At 35.6% G+C, this 26,058-nt stretch overlaps 1 protein-coding gene across 1 annotated transcript in view; it reads left to right on the forward strand.

Annotated features, from left to right (window-relative positions):
* Positions 1-1,170: 1,170 nt before the first annotated feature.
* Positions 1,171-26,058, forward strand: part of LOC134851490 (lysophosphatidylcholine acyltransferase 1-like) — a 37,857-nt gene continuing 12,969 nt past the window's right edge. Inside the window, exons 1-3 of the mRNA XM_063867606.1 lie at positions 1,171-1,239; positions 23,051-23,193; positions 23,746-23,966. Of these exons, the coding sequence (XP_063723676.1) occupies positions 1,171-1,239; positions 23,051-23,193; positions 23,746-23,966 (433 nt within the window). The remainder of the gene's footprint in view (positions 1,240-23,050; positions 23,194-23,745; positions 23,967-26,058) is intronic.

The following is a 26,058-nucleotide window of genomic DNA, read 5'->3' on the forward strand; positions in this document are numbered from 1 at the left end:
TCTGCTTGAGACTCGTTGGTCGCACCAGATGAGTTGAGGTCCAGGTTGGCTTTTTGATAGAGTAATTTTGGATAGAAAACACCGTCTGTTTGTCACGCTATCTTAATTTCGGCCGGATAGGCTCGTGCAGCTTCTTAGTCTAATACTAGTCCTTATCTTACTCTTTTTTCCTAGTTTCAATAGATCTAGAATAAACTGGTATTCTTGCGAGGTTAGAGGAAAGAAGAAAGCAACTGATTTGTATCTGTTTTAATTTATTCTCTGGCTGAAACTATGAATAGCTTTAGCTTTACAATTTATCGCACATTTTAGTAATGGATCATGATTGGTTTGTTATAAATAATTTATCGCACATTTTAGTAGTGGATCATGATTGGTTTGTTATAAATAATTTATCGCACATTTTAGTAATGGATCATGATTGGTTTGTTATAAATAATTTATCGCACATTTTAGTAATGGATCATGATTGGTTTGTTATAAATAATTTATCGCACATTTTAGTAATGGATCATGATTGGTTTGTTATAAATAATTTATCCCACATTTTATTAATGGATCATGATTGCTTTGTTATAAATAATTTATCCCACATTTTAGTAATGGATCATGATTGGTTTGTTATAAATAATTTATCCCACATTTTAGTAATGGATCATGACTGGTTAGTTATAAATAATTTGACTGTGGTAAATATCAAAATTTTTAAAAACTACTGGTTTCGAACTGGTTCCAACAGTTTGAAACAGTTTGGAGACATTCAGCCAATCAGCAGAATCATTTCGATTTGTCCATATTTTTGCATGTATTCTCCTTCATCGACTCTCTCATCGCCTCTTTTCACGTTGAACATCAAAAATCAAGCGTGATATTGAGTTGGTGAAAATTTAAATATTTATAAACATTGACTTCTCAATGTTATCGGTTGTGGTTTTGTGGTTGGCTCTATTCAATCAATCGAGTTATCATCTCTGCAAATAGAGATTTCTGTTTACACTATTCCATTATTTCGCCTATTATCTGTCCAAGTTTTTTTGCAGAATCCGTTTTGCAGATTCCTTACTGTTTTTTCGTTATCCGTTGCAAATTTTTCGAATACTCCATCTTAAACTCTCCCAAGAATCCAAATTGAACAATAATTTTAAAAGTTAATTTTGTAATTTTTCCGTTATGGACGGAAAATCAGATCTGAACCCATTTTATCACGAACTCCACTACTCTACATACCAAATAGTCAAGGTTAGTCTGCTCTTCTGTTTTTTAAGGTAGGAACTCAAAACTGTTCCTCAGATAGCTGTAGCTTGGCTTATTTTTAGAGAAAAAACTAACAAAGCCGTTGGGCCCTATATATGGACAGGTTTTGTGTGTTGAAACACTGAGCTGAGCCTGCGCTGAGAGTTATAGGCAATCACTTTCTAACTATTTTATTTGTTACCGCTTCGTTATATTTTTTTTGGCTATCCTATAGGAATGTCAGATAAGTTGAATATAATACCTGAGTTCGAATAGAAAAAGACAAAGAAAAATAAACCGAAGTGCAGATCGTGTCTACGGGAAGATTGAAAAAAGATCACGCACGCCGTCTGGCTGATACGTTTTGCTGTTGCCAGCTCATAGACAAGTGCAGTTTAGAACGCCTCTCTTATCTACGCCGACCCCCAATGCTCTACTAGCATGCCCACGATCAATTCACCTGATTGATTAAAGCCCAAGAGTGGAACAGTTAATGAATATTTACTGAATTAAGACTTGGTTTTGTTTCATAGCCTAGGTGAATGAAACCATTGAAAGGGAAAAAATCTGGGTAGAAATTTGTTCTATAAAATGGGGAGGAACTTTCAATTCGGGCGTGTTTCAATTTTTTTTTCGTTTTCCACGCAAAATCAGGTACCACAAAAAACAATTGGACAATATGATTGATATATCATAATGAAGCGCTTTCAGGCGTGATTCAAACCACATTAAAAGATTTCCAAAATAAATAACATTGTCGAGAAAAACCGGTTTGAAGTTTTTGATTTTTCGTCTAAATTTTAGCGAGTAAAGCGAGCAAGCAGGCTTGTTTATGCTTAATTTAAGCCGTTTACAGTAACTTATTTGTGCCTAATTTTAATTTTACTGAAGTAAAATTAGTTTTTGGAGTTTTTTAACGACATTTTGTGAATCCAAACTTCAAAAACTCAAAAAATTTCAACATTTTAAAAGTTTTTTCAATGAATTTTTTTGTTTTTAGTCACTTTTTTTCTTAAATTGTTTTTCATTTAGCTTGTGTAGCTATGGCTGTCGACTGTGCCTATTTTCTAGTTTTTTGTTCAGATCCTTTTATCACATCACCCAGAAATGACGACACTATTTTTAAAATAATACAAAACTTGGGTGATTTTCTAAGACGCTGGTCGGAACATTCTGTGCTGTTCCCAAATTTAGCAACTATCCTTTTTGTTGCAATCATTTGAATAATGGAGATGCATTTTGTGTTCAGGTGTGTTTTAGTTTTTATTTTTTTTACACCACGCAAAATCAGCTACCACATGAACTTGTCGGAGAGAGTCGATTGATTAATCATTTTAAAGCCCTTTCAGTCGTGATTCGAACGACATTATAAACTTTTAAAACCGGTTTTTCTCGGTGCCGAGAAAAATCGGTTTGAAATTTTTGATTAATAGGCTTACATTTTGATTTAAAACTGACAATTGCTGAGCGGTAAAAAGTTAGTTTCCCTCGATTAAAATAAGTGTTTATTTTTTGAATGTTTTAGCAACTTTTGAAAAACAGAAATTTCAAAAACTCTAAAAGCTGCAAGAAAAAACAATGGAAAAATTTTTGAAAATTTTTTTGATTTTTTTTCAAATTTATTTTTCTACAAACATTGTTTTCAAACTTGTTTAATTTACTACGACTGTCAAAAAATGAGTATATTTTGAAAAAAAATTTTTGCTGTATTTTTTCAAAACTAAGGTCGGAACATTCTGTCTACTCCCGTTTGAGTAAATTTTAGTTAAAGTATGCTTTTGTTGAATAATTTTTTGTCAATGGCTCCTCCTTCATTTACTTTTTTAAATTTTTTCAATGAACAGTAAAAGGTTCTTGAAAAAAATAATTGGCAAAAAACACAAGTAACAATTTTTTTGACGGAATTTTTTTGACGGAAATCCAAACGTTAAAAAAATCATAAGCAATTGGTGGTAGAATTAATACTTCTTTAGCTTAAGTAGTCTTTCAGTTTTATATGCATAGAGAAACCATAATTGTACGCAGGTCAAGGTCTTCGACATACGTTTTGACTTTTGACAAAACTCGAGCAAGTGCAGCTTTGCGACTGAAATTCCGCGGTCGAGAAGCAACAAGCACGAAGACAAAACATTCCCAAATTTGCTTGAAGAATACTCGATTTCGATCGAGAAAGTCGAAACATACGTCGAGCTCAGTCGAAACGTAGATCCAGCACAGTTAAAACATAGGTGGAGAACATTTGAAACATAGGTCGAGCACAATTGAAACATAGTTCGAGCAGGGTCGAAACATAGGTCGTGCACAGTCGGAACATACGTCGAGTACAGTCGAAACTTAGGTGGAGCAGAATTATTCGAAATTTTTGGTACAAATCGAAAAACTTAAATTTTCAGGTCCAAATTTTGAAAAAAAATTAAATCAGATGTGTTTTCACTGAGAGACCAAAAAACCTTTTGAACCGTTTTTTGGAGCAACCATAGCCGTCAATCAATAAAGCAAAAAATTTTGTTTGCTTGTTGAAACAGTCGGAACATACCCACTTTTGGTTGAGAAAGTCAAAATATAACGATGCGGTGTCGAACTTTTTAAAAATGTCGGTCGAGACAGTCGAGAAAGTCGGAACATATCCAATTTTGGTCTAGACGGTCGAAGCATACCAATTGAACTTAACTGAAACAAACTGTTTGGCTTGAACAATTGGTTTTAGGTTTATTTAACGTCAATTGGACTTTGAAACTAGATACGAGTATAATCTTTTCTCATCCAATGGAATTTTTTGAGAAACTAAATACTATTTGGGCAATTTTTCCAAAGTGTTTCTAAGCAAAAACTATATGATATACAGGATTAGAAGGATTAAGTGGAACAATTAGGACTTCTCGGTTGATCATTCATCAAACCACGATATCATCAAAACCCTTTACCTGCTTATCGCGAAAACTTATCTTACGTGGTGAATTTTTACTGATAAGATATTTTCTCGATAATACGTCAAAATCAGTATAACGTGAATTGATTGCATGTTTATTAGCGTTTGTACTGATTTTAACACAACGCTTTGCATTATATGTAATCGTACTTGTTAATCTTTATAGTTTTTTTATGGTTGACATATTGATGTAAGGGTGTTGACAAATTAAATTAATTTAGTTTTTTCCTTTAATGAATTTTTCAATTTCCACTTTAGACTTTTTTCATTTTTTTTCGTTTTATTATAGCTGAAGGATTCATTTTTGCTGTGAGCATGAACGCATTTGTGTTCAGAATAGTTAACTTATTCAACATCCGAATAATTTTACAAAGAAACATCCTTAAATTCATTTGACAATGTTTAAACTCAAATTTCGGGGGAAGAAGGGTTAAGGCCATGGTACGCTGGCAACGTAAGTTGCTGCTATTTGAAGGGTAAACTGTTTTCAACTCTTACTGATATCATTGAGTTTGACTTTGCTCCTTAGTTGACGAAAATGACCAATCTTGGAAAATCTTGTAAGATTCTTTGAAGATTCTGGTAGAAAACTGCTTTATCTTTTAAGGTTCTTAAAATACCAAAAACGAACCAAACTTTTCTGATAAACATAGTTGGTAGCCCAAAAACTCTAAACAAAAGCTTTTATGTGTCATGCCATGACGTGTTGAGTAGGTAATTACTTTTTTAAAGCTTTAAAAAAAATTACGAATGTTACTCAGCTAAATTAGGTGATATATTAATTATGCGATATCTGAAAAGAAATCGAGAAAAATTGGAAGGACGGCGCGCTGGTTTTCAGACTTTCAACTTGCATTCAAAAATTTCTTTCGATTATTTTAAAAAGACAAAATTGTTTAGTTCACGTGACTTTTTTTGTTTTGTAATAGCAAAACTACCAGAACATGCTTGGTAAAACTGCAAGCTATCTTGTAAGATCTTGCAAGAATCTTACAGGAAATTACAAGATTGTATAGTCGGAAATTTGATGGTATATCTTGTAAGATCTTGTAAGAATCTTGCAACATCTTGCAAGATAGCCCGCCACATACAAGATCTTACAAAATAGATAATTTCTGCAAAAATCTTACAAGATAGGTCATCTTCGTCAACTGAGGCTATCTCTCAGGCTCAAATGTTTAATTAATGATTCGTCGAACAGTCATTTTGTGGGTCAAACACAAGGTCAGGTCGAATCTTTCGCCAAATCTGATCTAATCAAGGGTCGAGAAGGGTCAAAGCATGGGTCAGTGGGATCAAATCATGGGTTAATTGGGGTCAAAAGGAATCAAACATGATTATGTTTGATCCCTTTTGACCCCATTTGACCTCTAATTTGATCACACTGACCCATTATAGAACCCTTTTTGATCCGCTTGAGCATAAAAATGTTCTTGATAAGCAGTCACTAGACAGGCATTTTTTTTGGTTACGACAAAATAGAAATCACTGCAACAGACGAATAGAAAGCAACAAACAAAACAGAAACAAATACAAAAACGACAGTCATTAAATGGAGAGAACAATTAAAAGACAAAAAATTATTTTTTGAATAAAAACACAATTTATTTAGATTTTCTGTTGAAAATTTTAGTTAGATTTTGTCTAAGACGCTGATACTAGTTATAGCTCGAATAAGCTTCAATTGTAATATTGACACTTTGTTATCCCATTTAATGAACAATGAAACAGGTAACCGACTTCATTTTAATTCAAACAATCGACATTAACTTAATTGAGCACAAAAAAATCGCTTTAACTTTAACGATGTCCAAATAAGTTGAACAATTTTGGACAAAATCGATTTTTGTCAAGTAAAGTCAAACAAAACCGATTAAAAATTTTAAAAACTGAACCCGGTTATTGTTCAATCAACAAAGTCAAAAGCAGAAATCGTTCGACTCGAACACTAGAAAACTCTTATCGCTTGACAATTTCGATCGAATCATGTGTCGAGCACCTCAGCCCGGACTGCAGTTAAAATATCGCTGATTTTTTTTTCTCAAATGTCTTCAGTTTTAACTCTGAAATGATTTGGGTATTTAGTATGTAATAAGAGAACATAAAAGGGCTCTTTTCCAATTCCCCGCCCACAATTCAAACTTTCATTTTTTTTCTATTTTAATGGTTGAATGTATGAAGAAAAAATTTAAGGTATGAAGAACAAATGTGTTCACAATAGTTAGTCTTTTCATCATGTATAATTTCATTGCATTATAACAACGTAACAATTGTTTTCCAAACTGAAATTCAAATGTAGGGGGTGTAGAAAAGATAATCCATCTTATCATTGCCCTAATGCAGCAAATTTTGGCGTAATGAACAAACTAACTATTGTGAGCAAAGTTGTTCTTCATATCCAACTTCGTAACATCACGCATTTCCTTAGTTGCTTCACGGGTTATTTTAGCTGAAGGCGTGGTGTTACGATCCTGAGTATCAAGATCAAACCTGTTTACAATAGCTAGTTTGTTCAGTGTGCCAATTTTTTTTGCATTATGAACACATTGAAATGGTTTTTCAAAATTGAGGGGGAGAAAGTGGAAAATAATCTTTTTTTTTCTATGGCATCCGGTACGATAACATTGAAGACTTCTCCTCAAACTTTCTTAAATTAATTTTCCCAAAAAGAATTCTTCATAGCTCCAATCGTTTGTTGAAATTAAAAAACTGCACGTGCAAAAAATGCCATGCACAAATTAATAGGGCTTAACTAATTAAGTAGGTTCTCTTTCTATAGATCTTTGATATAAGCAAATAGACGAATTTATTAAATATATCAGCAAGATGATATAATTTTATCGTTTTATTGCTTAAAATTAATTCTTAATATTTATTTTTTAAGCTTATATGTTCAAAAGCTAGTTTCGTATAAAATCTATAAACAATTCACTAAGTTAATCGTCGCCTCAGTTTTATTCGAGTCATCCAACATGAATCGAGTGTCACCGCGACGTCGCCGATCGAGCGAGTCTCGGAAATCAAGCAGCCCAAGACGACAACGACGAAGAAGCTCGGGCAAGAAAGGTTGAAATTTTTCCATTCTTTTACAGTGTTGATTTATAGACTTTTCCCAATGTAGCCATTCCCACATTAAATTATAGGCCACTAATGTAAGAAAAATTGGGGTTTCTTATTTTTTCTGTACCTTGTAGACAAGAGATTATAAAAGAAAAAGCCAAATATCTGTACTTACTATAACTATAATGCTTGGACAAAACACTGAAATAGTAAGCTGACTTGAACTATATAAAAAACGGATGAATCTAATAAGGCCGTCGAAGTTCGAGGTCACGCAGAAGACGCCGACGCAGTTCGGAAAAGACTGAGTCGCTGCAGTTAGCCGACAAGAGTGTAATGGTGCGAATGCAAGACAGTCAACTGGAGGAGATGCTCACACTAGAGAACGAGGATTTCTTCTCGGAACTGTTCGGACTGAACAAAAAGGCAGACGAGATCGCGAAACGGGCTAGCTTTTTTTTTTATTTTTGTTTCAAATCATGACAACAGCCCCTTCTTGGCCCTCTTATTGCTACAGACTCGGATCTAAAAGTTTCTCTAGGGGATCTTTTAAGAATTTTTAAAATTACCAGAATTTTTCAATTTTTTTTTTGAAAATTGAAAGTTTCAAAAAATGAAAAGCCAAAAATTGACATCAATTGAATAGTGACAAAATTCTCGTGTTATAACTTTGCTCTTTATCTCAGTTTTCCTGCTGTTTTAACATGTTTTTCTCCATTTGCGGTCAGATATCAATTCAATTTTAAAAAACTAACAAGAGCCTTGTCATAATGTAAAGAACTTTTGCATTGTATACAAAAATATTGTGTAAGCTATAATGAAATTGAAAGTTTTGCTATGCGGAGAAAAAGGAAACGGGTTTCCCGTATTATCAAACTTATTCCATTGCCTTGTAGACTTCCAAGTGTAACGAGGGTGTGGCAGATTTAGCCAGAGCCCTGAGCCAGAACCAGACTGGTCTCATTGTGGAACGACTCAAAAAACAAATCGCCGACTCATTCGTCGACTTCCAGAAAAGAACGAAGATGAAACAGCAGGAGATCAATGGACTCTCACTTGAAAATAGCTACCAAGTCGAAGTCAGTCTGCTGGCCAAGATGAACAACGAGAGCGCCCATGTCAGGGATGAGGTTCGAATCCCTGCCAGAACCTTTTTATTTTCGGTGATTTAAAAATTGAGTTGAAATCACACAAACCGAGAACGTGAAACATGAGAACGAATGCTCAGCACTGTTCAAAAATTCTGTACTCTCCTTTCAGAAATTTTTTGCAATCCTGAAGTTTCCGTTTAAATTGACTTGAAGAAATATTTTGAAGATTCTGCAATCCTGCTTTGCTTGCAATCGGAAAGTGGTGGAAAGAGTGGAGAGGTACTGCAAACTGCTCAAACACATCTGGGAGAGACAAGCTGCTGACGTCATTGCAGAGCAAAGATGGAGCACGATCAACGACCAGACGGACGCCCTCAAGCGGAAGATGATCGAAGACTCTCTCACTGACATGTCAGTTTTCAAGTTTGAGCTGTTCGAACATTTTCGGTAGTCAGTAGAAAATATAAATTCACGAAATAATGTTTCAAAACTTGGGAAACAACGAAATTTTTTGGAAGGATAAAACTGAAATCAAATGGCCTAAAACCCAGCAGAAAATCAAGAAAGATTCAATGTTTAAGGGAGCGAACTGGCGCCAAGTTTGAACAAGAGGCGAACAAAATCCTACAGGCGTTTAGTGATCATCGACTGTCTAATGACGCATTAGCTAGAGATTGCAACTTAGTTTTGAGAAAACTGAAAGAAGCAAGTTTGAGAACCTCTATCTAACTTATCAAAAAATCTGTCAAGTGAAAAAAGAAATGCCAGAAGTTTATTAGAAAAAAATAGAATTGTTTTTGATTCAGGTTAGAGAAACACATGCTCAAACAAAAGAAGAGTTTCAACAAGGTATGGAGATACAAAATATGGCGCAGATTAAAGAGAACCACGAAGAAATTCGTCTGCTGCAGAAACAGCTGAATGAGGTTCGAAAATGAATGAATAACTGATTTTGGAGCGATTTGTTGATAATCAACAATACGATAAATTTTTTATCTAACTATTTTTAAACTTAGTGAGATATTGGTGATTTTAAATGATACAAACAATCAATTTTGATTTAAAAAAAAAACGTTTCTCCGTTGTTTGACTGAAAAGGTGGTGGTATTCACTAATTATCAACAAATGGTTCAAACTTAGGATACTAAATTAAACAAATAACGGATAAGTTTTAACTTTAGTGGAATAGAAAAATAGACTTTCGCGAGCGACAAAAAGCGGATCCGACTACAATCAAAGACCTGAACAAATCACTCGTGCAAGAACGGACCACTCAAGCTAGGCTGAAGTGTCGGATAGAACAACTGAAAGGCGGGAATCTTTTCTACTATAAGCCCAAGAATTAAAACCATTGATATTTTGTAAAATGTATATTAAAGCATGATTCTGATAGGTTAAACTCAAATGAATCAACTAATCCGATGGCTGATATCTTTGTAAAGAAGCTTCTTTCTTTGAAATTTCATTTTTTGGGCCGTAAAGTAAAAAAGATCTGTAAGGCGCCATGGAATACACTATGGAATCATTCAAACACAGCAACAAAGTTCATTCGGATTATCTCAAAGGTTAATTGAGGTTATTGTTAATCTATGAACATTTATAATACCTTAATTCTACTGAAGAAACTGAATTGTTTGCAGAAGTGAACGAAAAAACGATTCCATTGCTGTTTGAGACTACCAAGAATCAAGCCAAAGAGTTGTTGAACTCGGATTTGCTAGGTTTGTGCGACTCTGTCGATTTTCCTCTATCAAAATCTGATTTCCGCTTTCGATTTGAACAAGGTTGTTATTTAACCAGAAATATTTATGATGGATGCACTCTAAGAGTAAAATATTTATTTTTGTTTTATTTTTATACTGAGTCAAAATGGAAAACAGAGCGCAAAACAGAACAAGACTGCTCGTATCAGGGCGAAGCCCTGAATGTTCCGACTGCCTTTTAAGGTTTAATAAAATGTAAAAAAAAAATGAAAAAAAAATTTCTAAAATTTGAAATTTTTTATGAAAATCATCCCCCCACACGCCATATTAAGTACAAAAGGGTAGATTTCGCTACTTGTAACAAATCAATTATGGCAAATAAGCTTCTTCCAACTAATTTGGAACGATTTCTAAGACGGATTAAATCTCCGCTTACGCGCTAATAGCGTGAATTATATCGCGCGTTAATTGTCCCAAATTGGTCAAAATGGCCAAAATGGCAATCTTTAAACCCTCATAACTTCACGAAAAATGATCACACGTGAAATATCTTTTCAAATATAAGCTCAAGACAACAATAGCTTTCGGATGATATAAAAAAATTCCGTCAAAAAGGGCTAGGTAAAAAGTCGAAATTTATCTGAAGAAAAAAAAAACCCACCCCGAGCACAAATATTCCGTTACTTTCGTATCGAAAGTCGGAACAATAAGTTTTGAGATCTCATAGAGTAGTTTACGATTAGTTGCAGCGTCTGTTTTTAATGCTATCTATTTTTGGCCGGATCTCAATCCCACTCGTATTTCCTGATATCAATAAGCAAACTGGAAATGCGAGGCTAGTATGAGATGAATTATCTAGTTTTTATGCGCGATCTAAGATCACATCCGTCTTCTTCTGACTCATACAACTAGTCAGCATTTATGAGGATTATTTAATGATTAGTTTTAGAATCTGAAAAGTCAATATAAAATAAACAAGACTGCTCGTATCAGGGCGAAGCCCTGAATGTTCCGACTGCCTTTAAGGTTTATGGAGCAGCAGTAATAACATTTAAAAAATTAAATGAAATAAAATAAAACAAAATTTTTTTTTCTAAAATTTGAAATTTTTTATGAAAATCATCCCCCCACACGCCATATAAAGTACAAAAAGAGAGATTTCGTTCCTTGTAACAAATCAATTATGTTTGAGTTCTGTTCTTTGGCCATTCACTCTACGTAAATATTTTGATTGTCTCGGTGGGTCTTGAAATTATATTAAATTTTTTTATTGCTTATTTTGCTCAATAATGTTCAGCTCTCAATTGCTTCTTAATAATTAGCCAAATCAAACATTTTCTTCCTAATTTTTATTCCAACGAATGTTCCAGCCTTCACAGCAGTTGATGGTTCGGAGGATTGTCTCTCGGACAAAAAATTTTCAGAATTGGGTCAAAAAAATTGCAACCAAATCTTTTTTAAATGCTCTAAGAATTTTTTCAAGTGCGGAAATCGAGTCCTAAATACTAAAAGTTTGGATAAAAACTAATTCTAGAAGCAAAAATATTTCTCATTGGCTTTTAAATGTTAGGTACAATTTTTTTTAGTTTCAATCAAAAAAAAAGAAAACCACTTTTACTAAAACTTGACGTTTGGGATGTGAGTTAGGCTTGAAATAAATGATGTGTATTGGATGTGTATATTTGAAATAGTTTTGATATTATTATTGGAAAGGTTGTTATATTTGTTAAAGCTCATTATTTTCAGGATTTTTTTCGAGTTTTATCAATATCATTTTGCTCAAATAGTTAATCTGACTTTGCGTTTTTGTTACCAATTTCTGAAAAATTTGAAGGATTTTTTTGTGCAATGAAGTTTTGTGACGAGTTGCTTTAATTACTTCAGTTAGAACAGGAAACGTTTAGTATTTCGGCTATCTGGGAATGCGGCTCTATAAGTACGCACCCATGAACCATCGACTCTGCTATTTATGGATTGAAATTTTTCCATCCGTGTCGCTATAAAAAGTGTGATTGTTATTGGTTTGGTTCTTTATTTTTTTTTCGTCCGTGTTGCTATAAAAGGTTTAACTGTTCCAGTAATAGCATTTAAAATTGATTAAAATTTATTTTTAAGTCACCCTGTTAGGAATTTGAAGACAATTTTTCATTGATTTACCCTGCTTTGCTCAATTGGATCAACCGTACAATTTCCCTCAAATGGATGTTTCAGGAAACAACTTTGAGTATAGCTTGGATTTATCAAAAAATAAGTTTTTTTCATGGAAAATTGATTAAAAATATGTTAGTTTAGATTAATAACAGCTTTCAAATGCAATCTCACTTGAAAATTGAGACAAGCAATTTTATGTGCGCGTTTGTTTGAAATACATTGATTATACAGAATCGATTTTCTAAATTAAAATGTGGCTAATTCTGCGGTAGGTCACTAAAAGGTGGGGGAGGGGATTGTACGGTTGATACGCTTAATTTCACCTCAAACTTTGTTGCCAGTGTAATTCAGATTCAATTGTCCAAACACTAGGTCCACTCTTCTTCTCGACTTAAACTTTTGGCTGATCACTTTTTCTGTAATTACTCCAGTAAGTTTAAGGAGACAACTTAAAAAGAACTCATAAAACAAAACAACTTTCAAGGCTCTAGTTAAGGTAACTTTTTGAATAACACTGCTTTAAAAAGGGATTATCATATTATATCATCAATGAAAACTGTATGATAAGCTTTTTTTTAAAGAAAAATTGCAATGGTGAGATAAATTTTTAAATCATTTTTTTTTTGAAAAATTACACTTTACGAAAAAAAGTTGCATGCAAAAATTGACATTTTGTGTCTATAACGTCATCCAGATTGAGCTTTTATCCAAAAAATCTGAAAAGCAAAAGCATGTGTTTTTGGAATCTTTATTTTTGTTTTCGTATGCTATGATAAACATAATCAGAAAATTCTTGTTTAGTGCGTTTCGGATGAAACACCAAATATCACAATGAAATTTTTTGTATGTTTATTTATTGAAAAAAAGCAGGTCATAAATTTTCAAAGCATTTTCATAACGTTTTTGGAACTTTTTTAAATGCTTGTTAAGTAATTCCAGAATGTGGCAAAAAGCGCTTATTATAATTTTGTAAGTATGGACAAAAAACTTATTTTTCTCTTTTTCTACAAAGTTTTCGGTCCATGAAATTGTATGAAATTGTATCTTAAGCTTTTTTCATAGTAAGAAATTGTATCATAGGCATTTTTTGTTAACCCGGGTAATAAAATAAAAATTTGCATGGATTTTGAAAAAACACGTTATAAATATCTAATATAATTTTCAATTTCAAGGCTCGTAAGAAAGTTGTAGGAAAAGTATTTTTTTCAATCGTTTTTTTTAAACTTTACTTTAAATAGGCTCAAAACTCAAATTAGACAAATTGGTGACAGTTTTGGTTACATGAGAGAGATTTTATACTTATTCCGTCCAAATTTTCTAACTTTCCGATTTTGTTATAGTCAATGTATACATGCTGAGAACAACATATTGATAGCCCTAGTTGATTTGGTTAATACAAATGCGATCACTTTATTCTAAGCCGACTTCTAATAAGACCAAAGTTTGAAGTGCTTATTTGTTTCCCTGGAGCTGTTTTCTGTTTTTTTTTTCTAATCGGGGTAAAGCCGCAAGCAAGTGTTTTTTTTTATAAAAACACAATTAGTATTTTTTTCGTTGTCATAGGCTAAGATAAACATAAAGTTGTACAAAACGGAATTTTTCCTCAACCACCGAATATAATTTTCGGAATTTTTTCACATAATTTTCACATGATGTGGTACCACTATTGCAGCCGTAATGGGTCAGAATGGGGTGGACGTGATGAAATTGGTGAGACTTTAAAGCTCAATAGAAATCGATTATGTGGTCTGTTCTATACATGTTTTTGTAATGCACACAAAAACTTGTTTTGATTTAGCATATCTAAATGAAATCAAGTTCAAGACAAGGCGAGCTGTTGCGAAATACGTGGGCATTCTGCTCTCTATCAATTTCTTATAAATTAAGAACACTGGGTGTAAAGGGATTTCAAACACCTTGCACTTTTTCGGGAAACAGACTTTTAAGAATAAAAACGTTTCGTTCAGCAAAGTTTGACATCCACATCACTTTGTCAAGCCTGAAATTTTGACTGCATATTTTGACACCCACATTAGTCGACACTACTTTGTGGATACTAAAACTAATTCCTTCATTAACTCGAATTGTTGAATAACGGTCACCAGGTGTGAAGCCACTGAAGCGTCAGTTGGAGAAACAGATGCAATGTTTGGTGTCCAAGCGGACAGAGGGCATTATGATGACAGCTGAACAGATGAGACTAATCGAAGAGAACACGTCAATCAACGCCAACCTTAATGAATGACACACTAATTCAGATGAAAAGATTAAATATTCCTTCGTAACGACAATAAGTGGCCGTCTTTTGGGCCAGTTCAGGAAAAACCCTCAAATATATATATATATATATATATATATATATATATATATATATATATATATATATATATATATATATATGTGTGTGTGTGTGTGTGTGTGTGTGTGTGTGTGTGTATATATATATATATATATATATATATATATATATATGTGTGTGTGTGTGTGTGTGTGTATATATATATATATATATACAGGCCACGAAGATAGATTAAGACCATTTATCCACGGGGGAAAGGACCAGCACAAGAGCTGTACAGCTCATCACGGCGAACCGTTGTTGTGCCCTGTTTAAGAACTACATGCAATTGTTTTTTGGTTTTTTTTTCTGGGCTGGGTAGTGTTGCTTCACCCTCAAGCAACGAGCACGGATCATGGTGGGCCTCGAATATCCGACCTTTCGATTGCATTAAGCAAGGGGAGAGGGGCTTCGGTTTTTTGAACCAAAATTCATTTTGAAACGCGGATAAGAAGACCATTTTTTTAAAGGGTTCGTTAGTTTTCTTTTTTTTTTGCATGGAGTTTAGAAACCACAATTCAAAACAAATTCATTACAAGTCTTAAGAAACTCAATAAAAAATTTTATATTTTTATCAGCTTGAACAATTTTCAGAGGGCCCGCAATAGATAAAAGTATTTTCGTCTTCTTCTGAAAGGTTTTCAAAATTTTAATTGAGAATAAAAGTGTCATTCGTTCAACTCGCATCACCAGTTCCTCGACAACGCCATCGCACGAACCGAGTCCGACTTGAAGTCTTGCAAACTCGAATCGGAAAACGTGACTCACACACTTCAGAACGCGAACGAAGAAATAACCGAGTTAGACTCGATTAAAGTGGAAGGCACAAAATGTGTGAACAAAATTACAGGGTTAACTAAAACACTCCAGATGTCGATTCCTGGTCTGGACAGACAAAGATTGTCGATGATCAGAATGAAACAAGAATACAGGTGTTGTTTTGTTTCTTTCCGTCCACTCCTTTCTGTTTTTTTTCGTCCCAGCTGAAACTTTGATTTCAATCTATTATTATCTATTCTTTCTCTGTTATTTCGTATCCTGGTAAAACATGAAGAATAAGTGTCAATGAAAAATAAACTCAGCTTTTGTACAGAAATTTTCGTCAAAACATTGAATTGAGGACTCAAACTAAACTTGAAAAAAATGCAAGCAAAGTACTGAATATTGCTTCTGAGTTTTTATTGGAAACAAAAAACACAGCAAAATTGCGAAGAGATACTTCTCTCTCCCCTTTAAAATTTCATCTTTTTGTCTGACCCATTTTGTAACCTTGTATTCTATAAAAGTTGATGTCTGATAATCAATGAAGTGCAGAACATTTTGAGCTTTGTTTTTGGCATAGTGCTCAACTATCCGAAATCAGAATGACCCTAAACAAGCTGAGCGATGCATCGACCAGCGACTCTATGTGGCCCCTGATTCGAGAACTGTATGCTAAGTGGATCCGAGAACCAGAACAGTTCCCGGAAATAGACACCTCTTACCAGAGAAAACTGAACCAGGTCGATAGACTGGAAACGGTCGGTGCCAGAATCCTGAGGCAGTGCTTCATGCTGTCCCAGAGGAAAACTGGTTCGGGCTTTTTCCCAGACTTTGCTAATTTTGGGGTTCATTAAAAAACGTGGGTTGTAAAATTTTGTGTTTTAGCTGAATTACGGAAAACAATTTGACGATGGAGCGAAACAAGCTGCCGTGTAGCAGGGGCGGATATAGGATTTTCTTGGGGGGGGGGGGGCTTTTTTCAAAAACTCTGTCGTCCTTTTTTTTAGTTTGTTTTTGTCGACCAAATAGATTTTCCGAGCACTCTCAGAGCACTATAAAAATCCTATTTTGACATAAAAATTGCACCGCAGGAAAATTTTTGTAAAAAAAAAAACAGGTCAAACAGGCGCTCCCCTTCAAAAATAGTATATTATGGCGACCAAGGCGCTTTTAGAAAAAATTTAGGATTGGTTGGCCTAAGATGGAAGTCATAAAAAGTACCAAGGGGGACATTTTGGTTGGTGAGGGATTCGAATCTCTGAGGTGGAGGGGGGCAAGCACCCTAGTACTTTCCTTCTAAGTCCGTCCTGTTGTGTAGTATTTTATGGATCCAGAAAAATGAATCTTCTGACGATTTTGTGATAGATTATTGTAGCTAGTGTTTCGCGTAGTATTTTTTATAATATATTGTTATCATATAGTGTAACTTTAATTAAGGTTCTTCATAACCTTTTTCTACTACGTTCGCAACAACCTTGTGTCAAAAACAACTCCAAGTACTTTTGTTACGATCTGGCAAGATTTGTTACGATCTGGCAAGTATTCTCTCAGTCTTAGCATATATTTACTGCGTCCAGACAATTCAGCCAAAAGTATGCAGACAATTCAGCCAGAGACAATTCAGCCAATGATAGCGACCGCCGCAGTCGCGCCAACGTGTTGCGAGCTTGCCTACAGAGGGTAGGACTCTACACAAAATTTAGAGCCTGTTAACGCCGCGAAGCGGCGACGCGCGCGTAGCCTTAAATCGAGAAATAGCTCCAATTCTGATTTTTTCTTTCGAATCTAGTGATTTGTAAAACTGGCTGAATTGTCTCAGGCTGAATTGTATGCATATTTTTGGCTGAATTGTCTGAATTTCAAATTGGCTGAATTGTCTTTGGCCGAATCGTCTGTGCGCCATGATCTCAGAAAAAAAATCGCGCTTTTCTGCAATGAAAGGAAATAAGGTTAAATTGAAGTTTTCAATGCAAAACTTTTTCCATTTTTTTCGTACAAAATTTCCGTAGAAGGTCCATTGTGGTACTGTAAAACGCCGTTTCAGCCATGATACCAGAAAAATTTCACTGTTTTCTGTAATAAAAGGAAATAAAGTTAAATGAAAGTTTCTCACGGCAAAATTTTTTTTCAATTTTTTTCTTACAGAAAGTCCGTTGAAGGTCAGGTGTGAAACGCCATTTCAGCCATGATCCCAGAAAAAATTGCAGTTTTCAAAGAACCTGAACAAAGATTTTTCCGCTTTTTAGACTATAGAACCCAAAAACTGGCGGATAACTCGATAAAACGATTGTAGGAGCTAATTTTACCACCAAGTTTGTTGATGGTTCTTTTTTTGATTTTTCAAATCTTTTGCTGTTTTCTGAAAAAAAAAACGAAATTTAAACAAAAAAAATGTTAAGGAAAAACTTTTTTCAATTTTTCTTTTTTTTACTTTTTTCAATCTTTGTGATAGAAACATTCTCTGTTGGTGCACAGCTGCCAGCCATTCTCGTTCGTCATTTGGTTTTCATAAAATTAAACATATCTTTCACGCACTTTTTGATAGTTTTATTACCAAAATAATCTTCATTGTGAGTTGATGCATTTTTGTGCCTGATCATTGAAAATGGCGGGGAACTTTTGTCTTCGGTTGTGTTTTGGTTTCTTTTTTTCTTATTTTCTTCGCCAAATCAGGGACGAAAAAAATCATCAAATTGATCATTTTAAAGCCTTCACGGGTTTCTGTATCAGTGCTCCATTTTTCTATTAGATCATATATTTACCTGATTTTTTTTCAAGTTGAAAAATGCTGTAAAACTTTTTTCCCGTTGATGTTCCTAGAACTCGTAGTACCCAGTGAGATAATAAGTCTTAGAACATGTTGACAATTTAAAGAAAAACAATCCATAAAATATTCCCAACAGACTGTAGTGCTTTACTCGTAATACGAAAACTCGCAAAAAGACAACACGCAATAGAAGTCAGCTGGTATTAAAAGTTGGTTTCAATTTATTCTACAAAGTTTGCGAGTTGCTGCTTCTCTAAGTTCTGCGAAAAGTACTTTGTAAAAAAAATTGGCTTCAGTTGCGCTTGTTGCGTTATTCAGAGCCTGCTGGACAATTTTTGCTTTAACTTTTAACATAAATGTTTTAATGTAAGTTTTAATCTAAAATTTTAACTTTTATAATTGAGAAAATTTTAACTTCAGCAATATCACAGTTTTTGGAAACCTGTTTCAAATAATTCAGCTACTTCCTGATCATTGTTTTCCTTATTTTCCTAAACCAATGGCCAACCAACATCATTTTTTTGAATATAAATTTCATCTGGAACCCCATTAAAATAACACTTTGCTGTCACAAAAACGGACATACAGTCGCGTACCGAACAAACTTTTGATTTCTGGCGAGAAATATTCAACTTCTAATCTAAATATCTGGCCAGAATTTTGTTTTGAATTGTTTAAACAAAGCAAAGACTTTTGAAAAACTTTTTATTCCCATCTTATTTCTTATCGAAAATTAGTTAAGTCTAGATTACTTCTAGCTCAAAAAATATGCTGGAACGGCTCAAACCCCCGACTTGCAATTAAAAGACAGTTGTGCTAACTCCTATGCGACATGATCGGTTGCATTCAAATAACTTTAGCAGATTTATGCAAAGCAACACTTGTTACATCAAGTGATAATTTGCATTGCATTGCTGCGACTATCTGGCACTCGAGTCATGTTTATCTCGTTGCGGTTTAGCAGTGAACTGATTTCTGGTTGTTTCTTTCCAAATCTATGTCACATCCATGTTTGAACTTAACTTCATTTTACATTTATGTTACATCGATGAAACTTCTGTTTTTACGAAACTTCGATTTGGTTTTAAAGTTTTTTCACGTGTCGTTAGAAACGATAAAAAACGATTACAACGTCCTAACAGCAACATTTCTGCTAGAAACTACGTAAACGAGTGGTTTTTCTGCAAAAAAAAAATAAAAATTCAGCTTGGTAGGGTTAGCCTTGGAAGGAACCGGGCTTGAGTAACTGGATTTGTTTGGAAATGGTTAATTTTCTTTAAAAATAACTGCAATTTTTTTTTGAATTTTGTTTCCACCCCCAACCTCCACAGCTGAAAACAACCTACAAGATTGGCCTCATAGTGTTGTTTCCAAAATTCTGAGTTTTGAAAAAGATCGTTGCGAGAGAGGAGCTAACTGAAGGTTCAATAGCTATTTATTTTCATATAACTAGAATGTCAATCAATTTAAGCTTCTGTTGGTGTATTTAGAGGTTTCCTTTTGATTTTCTTGTGTTACATGTTCTAAATTGGTCTAACCAGCAAAAGGAGGCTTTCATGATCAATCGACCCTCTATGAATTTTCTTGTGTTGCTTGATTCTGCGCGAGTAAAAAACAATTGTGGATCCTGGCACATCTTTTATTTTTTGAATGAACTTAATTCGCATCTTATTCGACACCATTAGAATTCATTGAATAGCTATTAGAATTCATTGAATATAATTAAGGTTTTTTTCTTCCGTAACCTGCAACATATCTTTTTGCTTCAACCCGTGTCGAGGTGCTCGACTGATATGTCGACTTTGAAAGTCGACCAAGTGCAGAGTTGCCTCTGACGTTCCGCGGTCGAGAAGCAATTTTAAGTCGAGCAAAAATTCAAAACAAACCCGATTTTGGTCGAGAAAGTGGAAACATAGGTTGAGAATGTCGAAACAGAGGTCAAGAAAGTTGAAACAAACCCAATTTCAGTCAAAAATGTCGAAACATAGGTCGAGCACAGTCGAGACATAGGTCAAGCACAGTCGAAACATAGGTCGAGCACAGTCAAAACATAGGTCGAGCACAGTAGAAACATAGGTCGAGAAGAGCCGAAACATAGGTCGAGCACAATAAAAAACATAGGTCGATCACAGTCGAAACATAGGTCAAGCACAGACAAAACATAGGTCGACCACAGTCGAAACCTAGGTCTAGCACAGTCGACACACAAAGTCGAAAACAAAATTACTGCCCATTCGAACTCAAAGTCTAAATATAAAGTCGAGTCAGCCGAAACAAGGTCGATCCAGCAAGTTTTATAGTGCAACGACAAAATCGTCACCACAAAAACAGAATGCTAAAAAACAGCCAAATGAAACACTCAGTCATCGAAAAAATGACAGCCGTCAATTTAATTTAGTAAGTAGTCATATTAGAAGCGTTAGCACTTAACTTGCAGCTAAAAACATAAATCGTTTTTTTTTTCGAAAAAAATTGCTACTATTTCCACGAGTTGACTGTTTCGACGAAACATCAAAAATAAACAGCAAAAATTTTTTATAGACACTGAACACGGTTTCTGTTAAAAAAAAACAAAAAACTGACGGTTTTTGTATATACCGATAATGAAGCTTATATGGTTGTCTAGAAGAGACCAAAAAAACATTGGATATTTTTGTAGCAAATCTTTGACGAATCAAAATAATAATAAAAATCTTTTGTTCGTCGTGAAAGTCGAGACAGCCAAAGCATACCCATTATTGGTCGAGAAAATTGAAACATATCTATGCGGGATTGAACAAGCAAATTTTCAACAAAAAATTTTTATAAGAACTTGAAGAGAACTGAAGTAAGTAGAACAAAAATCTAGAAAAAAAAATCGGTAGTATTGAAATCAGAAATAGATTTTAATCGATCATAATGGATCTGACATGGATCAAATAAGTTTTGGAAAGTTTTTTGTTCGTTTCTATCTAGTGTCGAAAAAACAAGTTTTTAAAGATTGTCGGTCAAGAGAGTCGAGAAAGTCGTAACATATCGAGCTTTGATCGAGAAAGACGAAACCTATCTATGCTGGGTCAAAGAAATAAAGTTTTGAAAAACTTTCGTCGAGAAAATCGAAACATATCTCTACTGGGTCGAACAAAGTCGAAAACGTTTTTGCTGTGTTCAGAAAGTTAAAACTTACCAAAATTTGGCTGAGAAAGTCAAAAGATACAAAAATTTTCTCGAGAAAGTCGAGACATGCCGTTTTTTGATCGAGAAAGTTCAAAAATAAATCGAGCACCTCGACCAGGGAAATAACAATTCAATTAAATGCTAGAGATCCAGTTCAAGATCGGATGTTCATGCCTTACTGCTGTTAATGGATAAAAATAACATCACTAGTTACAAATCTGATAAATTTCAGACACATAAATATATGAGAATGTTAGCAGTCGAAATCCGTCAGGCTGTAGCAGCCGAAATCCGCCAGGCTGCAGCAGTCGAAATCGGTCAGGCTGTAACAGCCGAAATCGGTCAGGCTGCAGCAGTGGAAATTGGTCAGGCTGTAACAGCCGAAATCGGTCAGGCTGCAGCAGTGGAAATTGGTCAGGCTGCAGCAGTCGAAATTGTTCAGGCTGCAGCAGTCGAAATCGGTCAGGCTGTAACAGCCGAAATCGGTCAGGCTGCAGCAGTGGAAATTGGTCAGGCTGTAACAGCCGAAATCGGTCAGGCTGCAGCAGTGGAAATTGGTCAGGCTGCAGCAGTCGAAATTGTTCAGGCTGCAGCAGTCGAAATCGGTCAGGCTGTAACAGCCGAAATCGGTCAGGCTGCAGCAGTGGAAATTGGTCAGGCGGTAGCAGCCGAAATCTGTCAGGCTGTAACAGCCGAAATCGGTCAGGCTGCAGCAGTGGAAATTGGTCAGGCTGCAGCAGTCGAAATCGGTCAGGCTGTAGCAGCCGAAATCTGTCAGGCTGTAACAGCCGAAATCGGTCAGGCTGCAGCAGTGGAAATTGGTCAGGCTGCAGCAGTGGAAATCGGTCAGGCTGCAGCAGTGGAAATCGGTCAGGCTGCAGCAGTGGAAATTGGTCAGGCTGTAGCAGTGGAAATTGGTCAGGCTGTAGCAGCCGAAATCTGTCAGGCTGTAACAGCCGAAATCGGTCAGGCTGCAGCAGTGGAAATTGGTCAGGCTGCAGCAGTGGAAATCGGTCAGGCTGCAGCAGTGGAAATCGGTCAGGCTGCAGCAGTGGAAATTGGTCAGGCTGCAGCAGTGGAAATTGGTCAGGCTGTAGCAGCCGAAATCTGTCAGGCTGTAACAGCCGAAATCGGTCAGGCTGCAGCAGTGGAAATTGGTCAGGCTGCAGCAGTCGAAATCGGTCAGGCTGTAGCAGCCGAAATCTGTCAGGCTGTAACAGCCGAAATCGGTCAGGCTGCAGCAGTGGAAATCGGTCAGGCTGCAGCAGTGGAAATCGGTCAGGCTGCAGCAGTGGAAATCGGTCAGGCTGCAGCAGTGGAAATTGGTCAGGCTGTAGCAGTGGAAATTGGTCAGGCTGTAGCAGCCGAAATCTGTCAGGCTGTAACAGCCGAAATCGGTCAGGCTGTAGCAGCCGAAATCTGTCAGGCTGTAACAGCCGAAATCGGTCAGGCTGCAGCAGTGGAAATCGGTCAGGCTGCAGCAGTGGAAATCGGTCAGGCTGCAGCAGTGGAAATTGGTCAGGCTGCAGCAGTGGAAATTGGTCAGGCTGTAGCAGCCGAAATCTGTCAGGCTGTAACAGTCGGACTTGGTCAGGCTGTGGTAGACCTGAAGCTAGAGGCCAAATAAGAGCCTCTCAAGGAAACAATGCACTCTCTATTTTTTTCTCCATTACCGCTGTGAAAAACTATGTGTTGTGACGTTTCAGTTGCATTGATGAATAAGCTTAAAACCATTGCTGTTTTTTGGTCAATTGAAAAATCAATTCATAATGGCGTCATATTTTGATTTTTCAAGAAACTTGTTAAACTGGCTCAATTCCGAGTTGTATTGTAAATTATGAGACTCATTTGTCTGTTTAGATAGTGCTGATGAGTGTGTTTGTTGTTCCCCTTAGACTGATAGCAGTGACCTTTGCCCTCTCTCTCGGGTGGCTCATCTGTGTGCTCACTGTGAGGGGACTGACTCACGAGGAACTGAAGAAACCACTCAGAGGGTGGAGAAGGTAATAAATTAAATTCGAATTTTTGCGTCGACTCCGAGTTTGAATCTATGATTTGACTTTGAGTTCTATTTTGTTTCGACCGACTCTAATTAATGTTCTTACTTTGAAATATAACAAGGATAGCCGGTTACTGTGCAAGTAGCACAGATTGTTCCGAGCATAGTCGTTAAATAATATTTACAAATTAGTGTTTTTTGTGCGTGGTGTGATAAAAGGATCTGACGTAAAACTATAATTTAGGCATATTCGACAGTCATAGTAATTTTTCATCCATTTTTGGTTGGCCCAACATGAAAAATTTTTGTCGCCAATATAAATAAATTTGAGGGGGAAGTGCTCGCCGAAAAAAAAACGAAAACTTTGGTCAAATTTTTTAAGAAGTGCTCAAGACGTCACTTTCGGGCTGTTTTTTTTTTCGTCCCAAAACGTGCTTTCGGAAAATGAAATTGGTCGACCTGAGAAAAATAGAAGGTCGACAAAACTAAACCGTTGACAAAATTGTCGAAAAGAGTCTCTCATATAAAAGAAATTGTATTCTATTTTTTCTTTCAGATGGATCCAGCGTGAACTGGGACCACCGGTGGCCCAGTTTGTCTTCTTCACCATAGGGTTCCTCTTCATTCGTACCCGTGGCAGAAGAGCCACTAAGAAGGAGGCCCCCATCCTCACCATGGCCCCCCACTCCAGCTGGACAGACGCTCTGCTGCACTTTGTTGATGACATTTCTTCTCCAGTGTCCAGGATGGACAATGCCGAGTTGCCTATCATCGGAGGTGTGTTTGTCTTTTTATGAATCTAGAATTCAATAAATGGTACATTTGTAAAAACACTTTTTCAAATCAAAAGCAACCTTCTAAATTCACTCATTGGGTAACTCTCTAAGTAGGCCAGGCCAACTGAGTAAATTTGTGGATAGAAGTATTTATATATTCCTTTGCAAATGGGCCGAATATGCCTTTATGACAATTGCTTTCAGTTTTTTTTACATTTTGTTGATCATTGTGACGAAAGGGAGGTTAAAATGATCATACATTGTGAAAAACACGTATTAACCTTCAAATTAATTTTTGTGGTAAAAAGTCAATCAACTTATCTGCCAAAAGCGTATTGCCTTTTGGATCCTTGTGATAACGTTGATTGTTCGTTTATTGCAACCAAATTTAGTTCTGTTTCTTACTCAGAGTTTTACATCTCTAGTTAGGTTAGCACTTTGAACTAAAACCTTACTGTCTTTTAAACTAGTCTTAGTTTAGATGTCTACCAAATCTTAGTTAGTAAAAATACCCTTGCGTGTACATATTCTTAATCTAGCCTTAGCTTAAGCAACCTTTCATCGTCTTAGTGCGATCTTTATCCGTAGGTTCTTATAACTTTTTAACTTGGCGCAGCCAAACAAATGAAACCTACGAGGATTCAAATACTTTTGGAAAAATTCATCAAGCAAAAAACACGAAGATTGGGAAAAATGGGCAGAAAAATGTCAACTAACAATTATATCCAGAGATTCAGTCGACATCGAACACGTGATATACCCACCGTCTAGGCCCGACCTAACTAATCCAATTTCAGAACCATCAGACCCGACCGACGACCGAGCCCATTGCGCGGAAAGAAGAAAAAAAACAGACAAGGTAATAGATCATAGACATCAACTTTGCAGAATTCTTGGAACAATTAAAAACCACAAACCTAACATACGAAGGATGCAAGTTTTTTGGCCCAGGACAAAAGGATCACAAAACATTAGCAAAATTTCAAGAAATTTTATCAGAACTGGCCCAGAACTGTAATCTAGGAGAGACTTATAGACAAAAAACGTTAGAAATTTTTTTATTACTAATATGGGGAACGCTGAATTTCAGAGAAAATTTTTTTATCGAATATTTGACCCCGACAATTTAATATCCTATGTCCTAGTTCACGATTAAGGCACAAAGATAAATCAACAAAATGTTAGAGATCCTGTGAATAGCTCTAAACAAAATCACCCTTTGTATGAAGTGAACTGACACTAAAAATTGAGGAAAATACAATATGTAGAAACTGAGGAGAACATTTCAAGAAAGGTCACCTCATATTTTTTTCCGGCCAGAGACAGAACCTGTACTAACTGTGGCCCCAAAAGTCACTTCGCAAAACGCTGTAGAATAAATGCCAGAGCACAAACAAACGTCGTTGCTCAAAATTCGAATCTACCCGAACAACAATCTCAGCGGGATAACACGCAAGACAATCCCGAATTTGAAGTTGATCCGGAGATTTCTTAGTTTTATTGGCAGACAGCAATTACGAGGTAAACGTCACATAAGAATGAAAGGTGAGTTAGAACCGTTTTCACACACAAGGGACACCATTTAAAGAAAATACTGACTTTAAAAATCGAAAACTCTAACCAATTCTCTACAGGAATACAAATCGAGTCATCTAGCCCGGTATCTTATATGAAATAAAAATTACTCTAGGAACTCAAGATCAGAGACAAATTTTTGAAAATTGAGCGGTGGATGAAACTATCAAGAACGTTTATGAAAATTTTTGAGCACGATAAAAATCCTCAAGAAAGTCGTTGTAAAGATCCAATCAAAAGGCTGGGACACTGAAAGTTAAAAATTATTCATTACCGAAAGCGCAGAATAAAGCTTGACATCTTCTCTAATCAGGGGATGAAAGTATCCAAACAGCAGGCCCCACCCACATATTCGATACCTCGGACATTTCTAAAGAATATATACTTCAACGAACCACTAAAACCGTTGAATTCATATCGGCTAAATAATCGAATATTCCGTAATAGGTATCAAATTCCTAACTTGTTTGAGTTTATCGATAACGTCGCTCTAACGATTAGTGGTTACGAGGAAAACA

This window comes from Symsagittifera roscoffensis, chromosome 7 (genome assembly GCF_963678635.1).
Source record: "Symsagittifera roscoffensis chromosome 7, txSymRosc1.1, whole genome shotgun sequence".
Classification (NCBI taxonomy): domain Eukaryota; kingdom Metazoa; phylum Xenacoelomorpha; order Acoela; family Convolutidae; genus Symsagittifera; species Symsagittifera roscoffensis.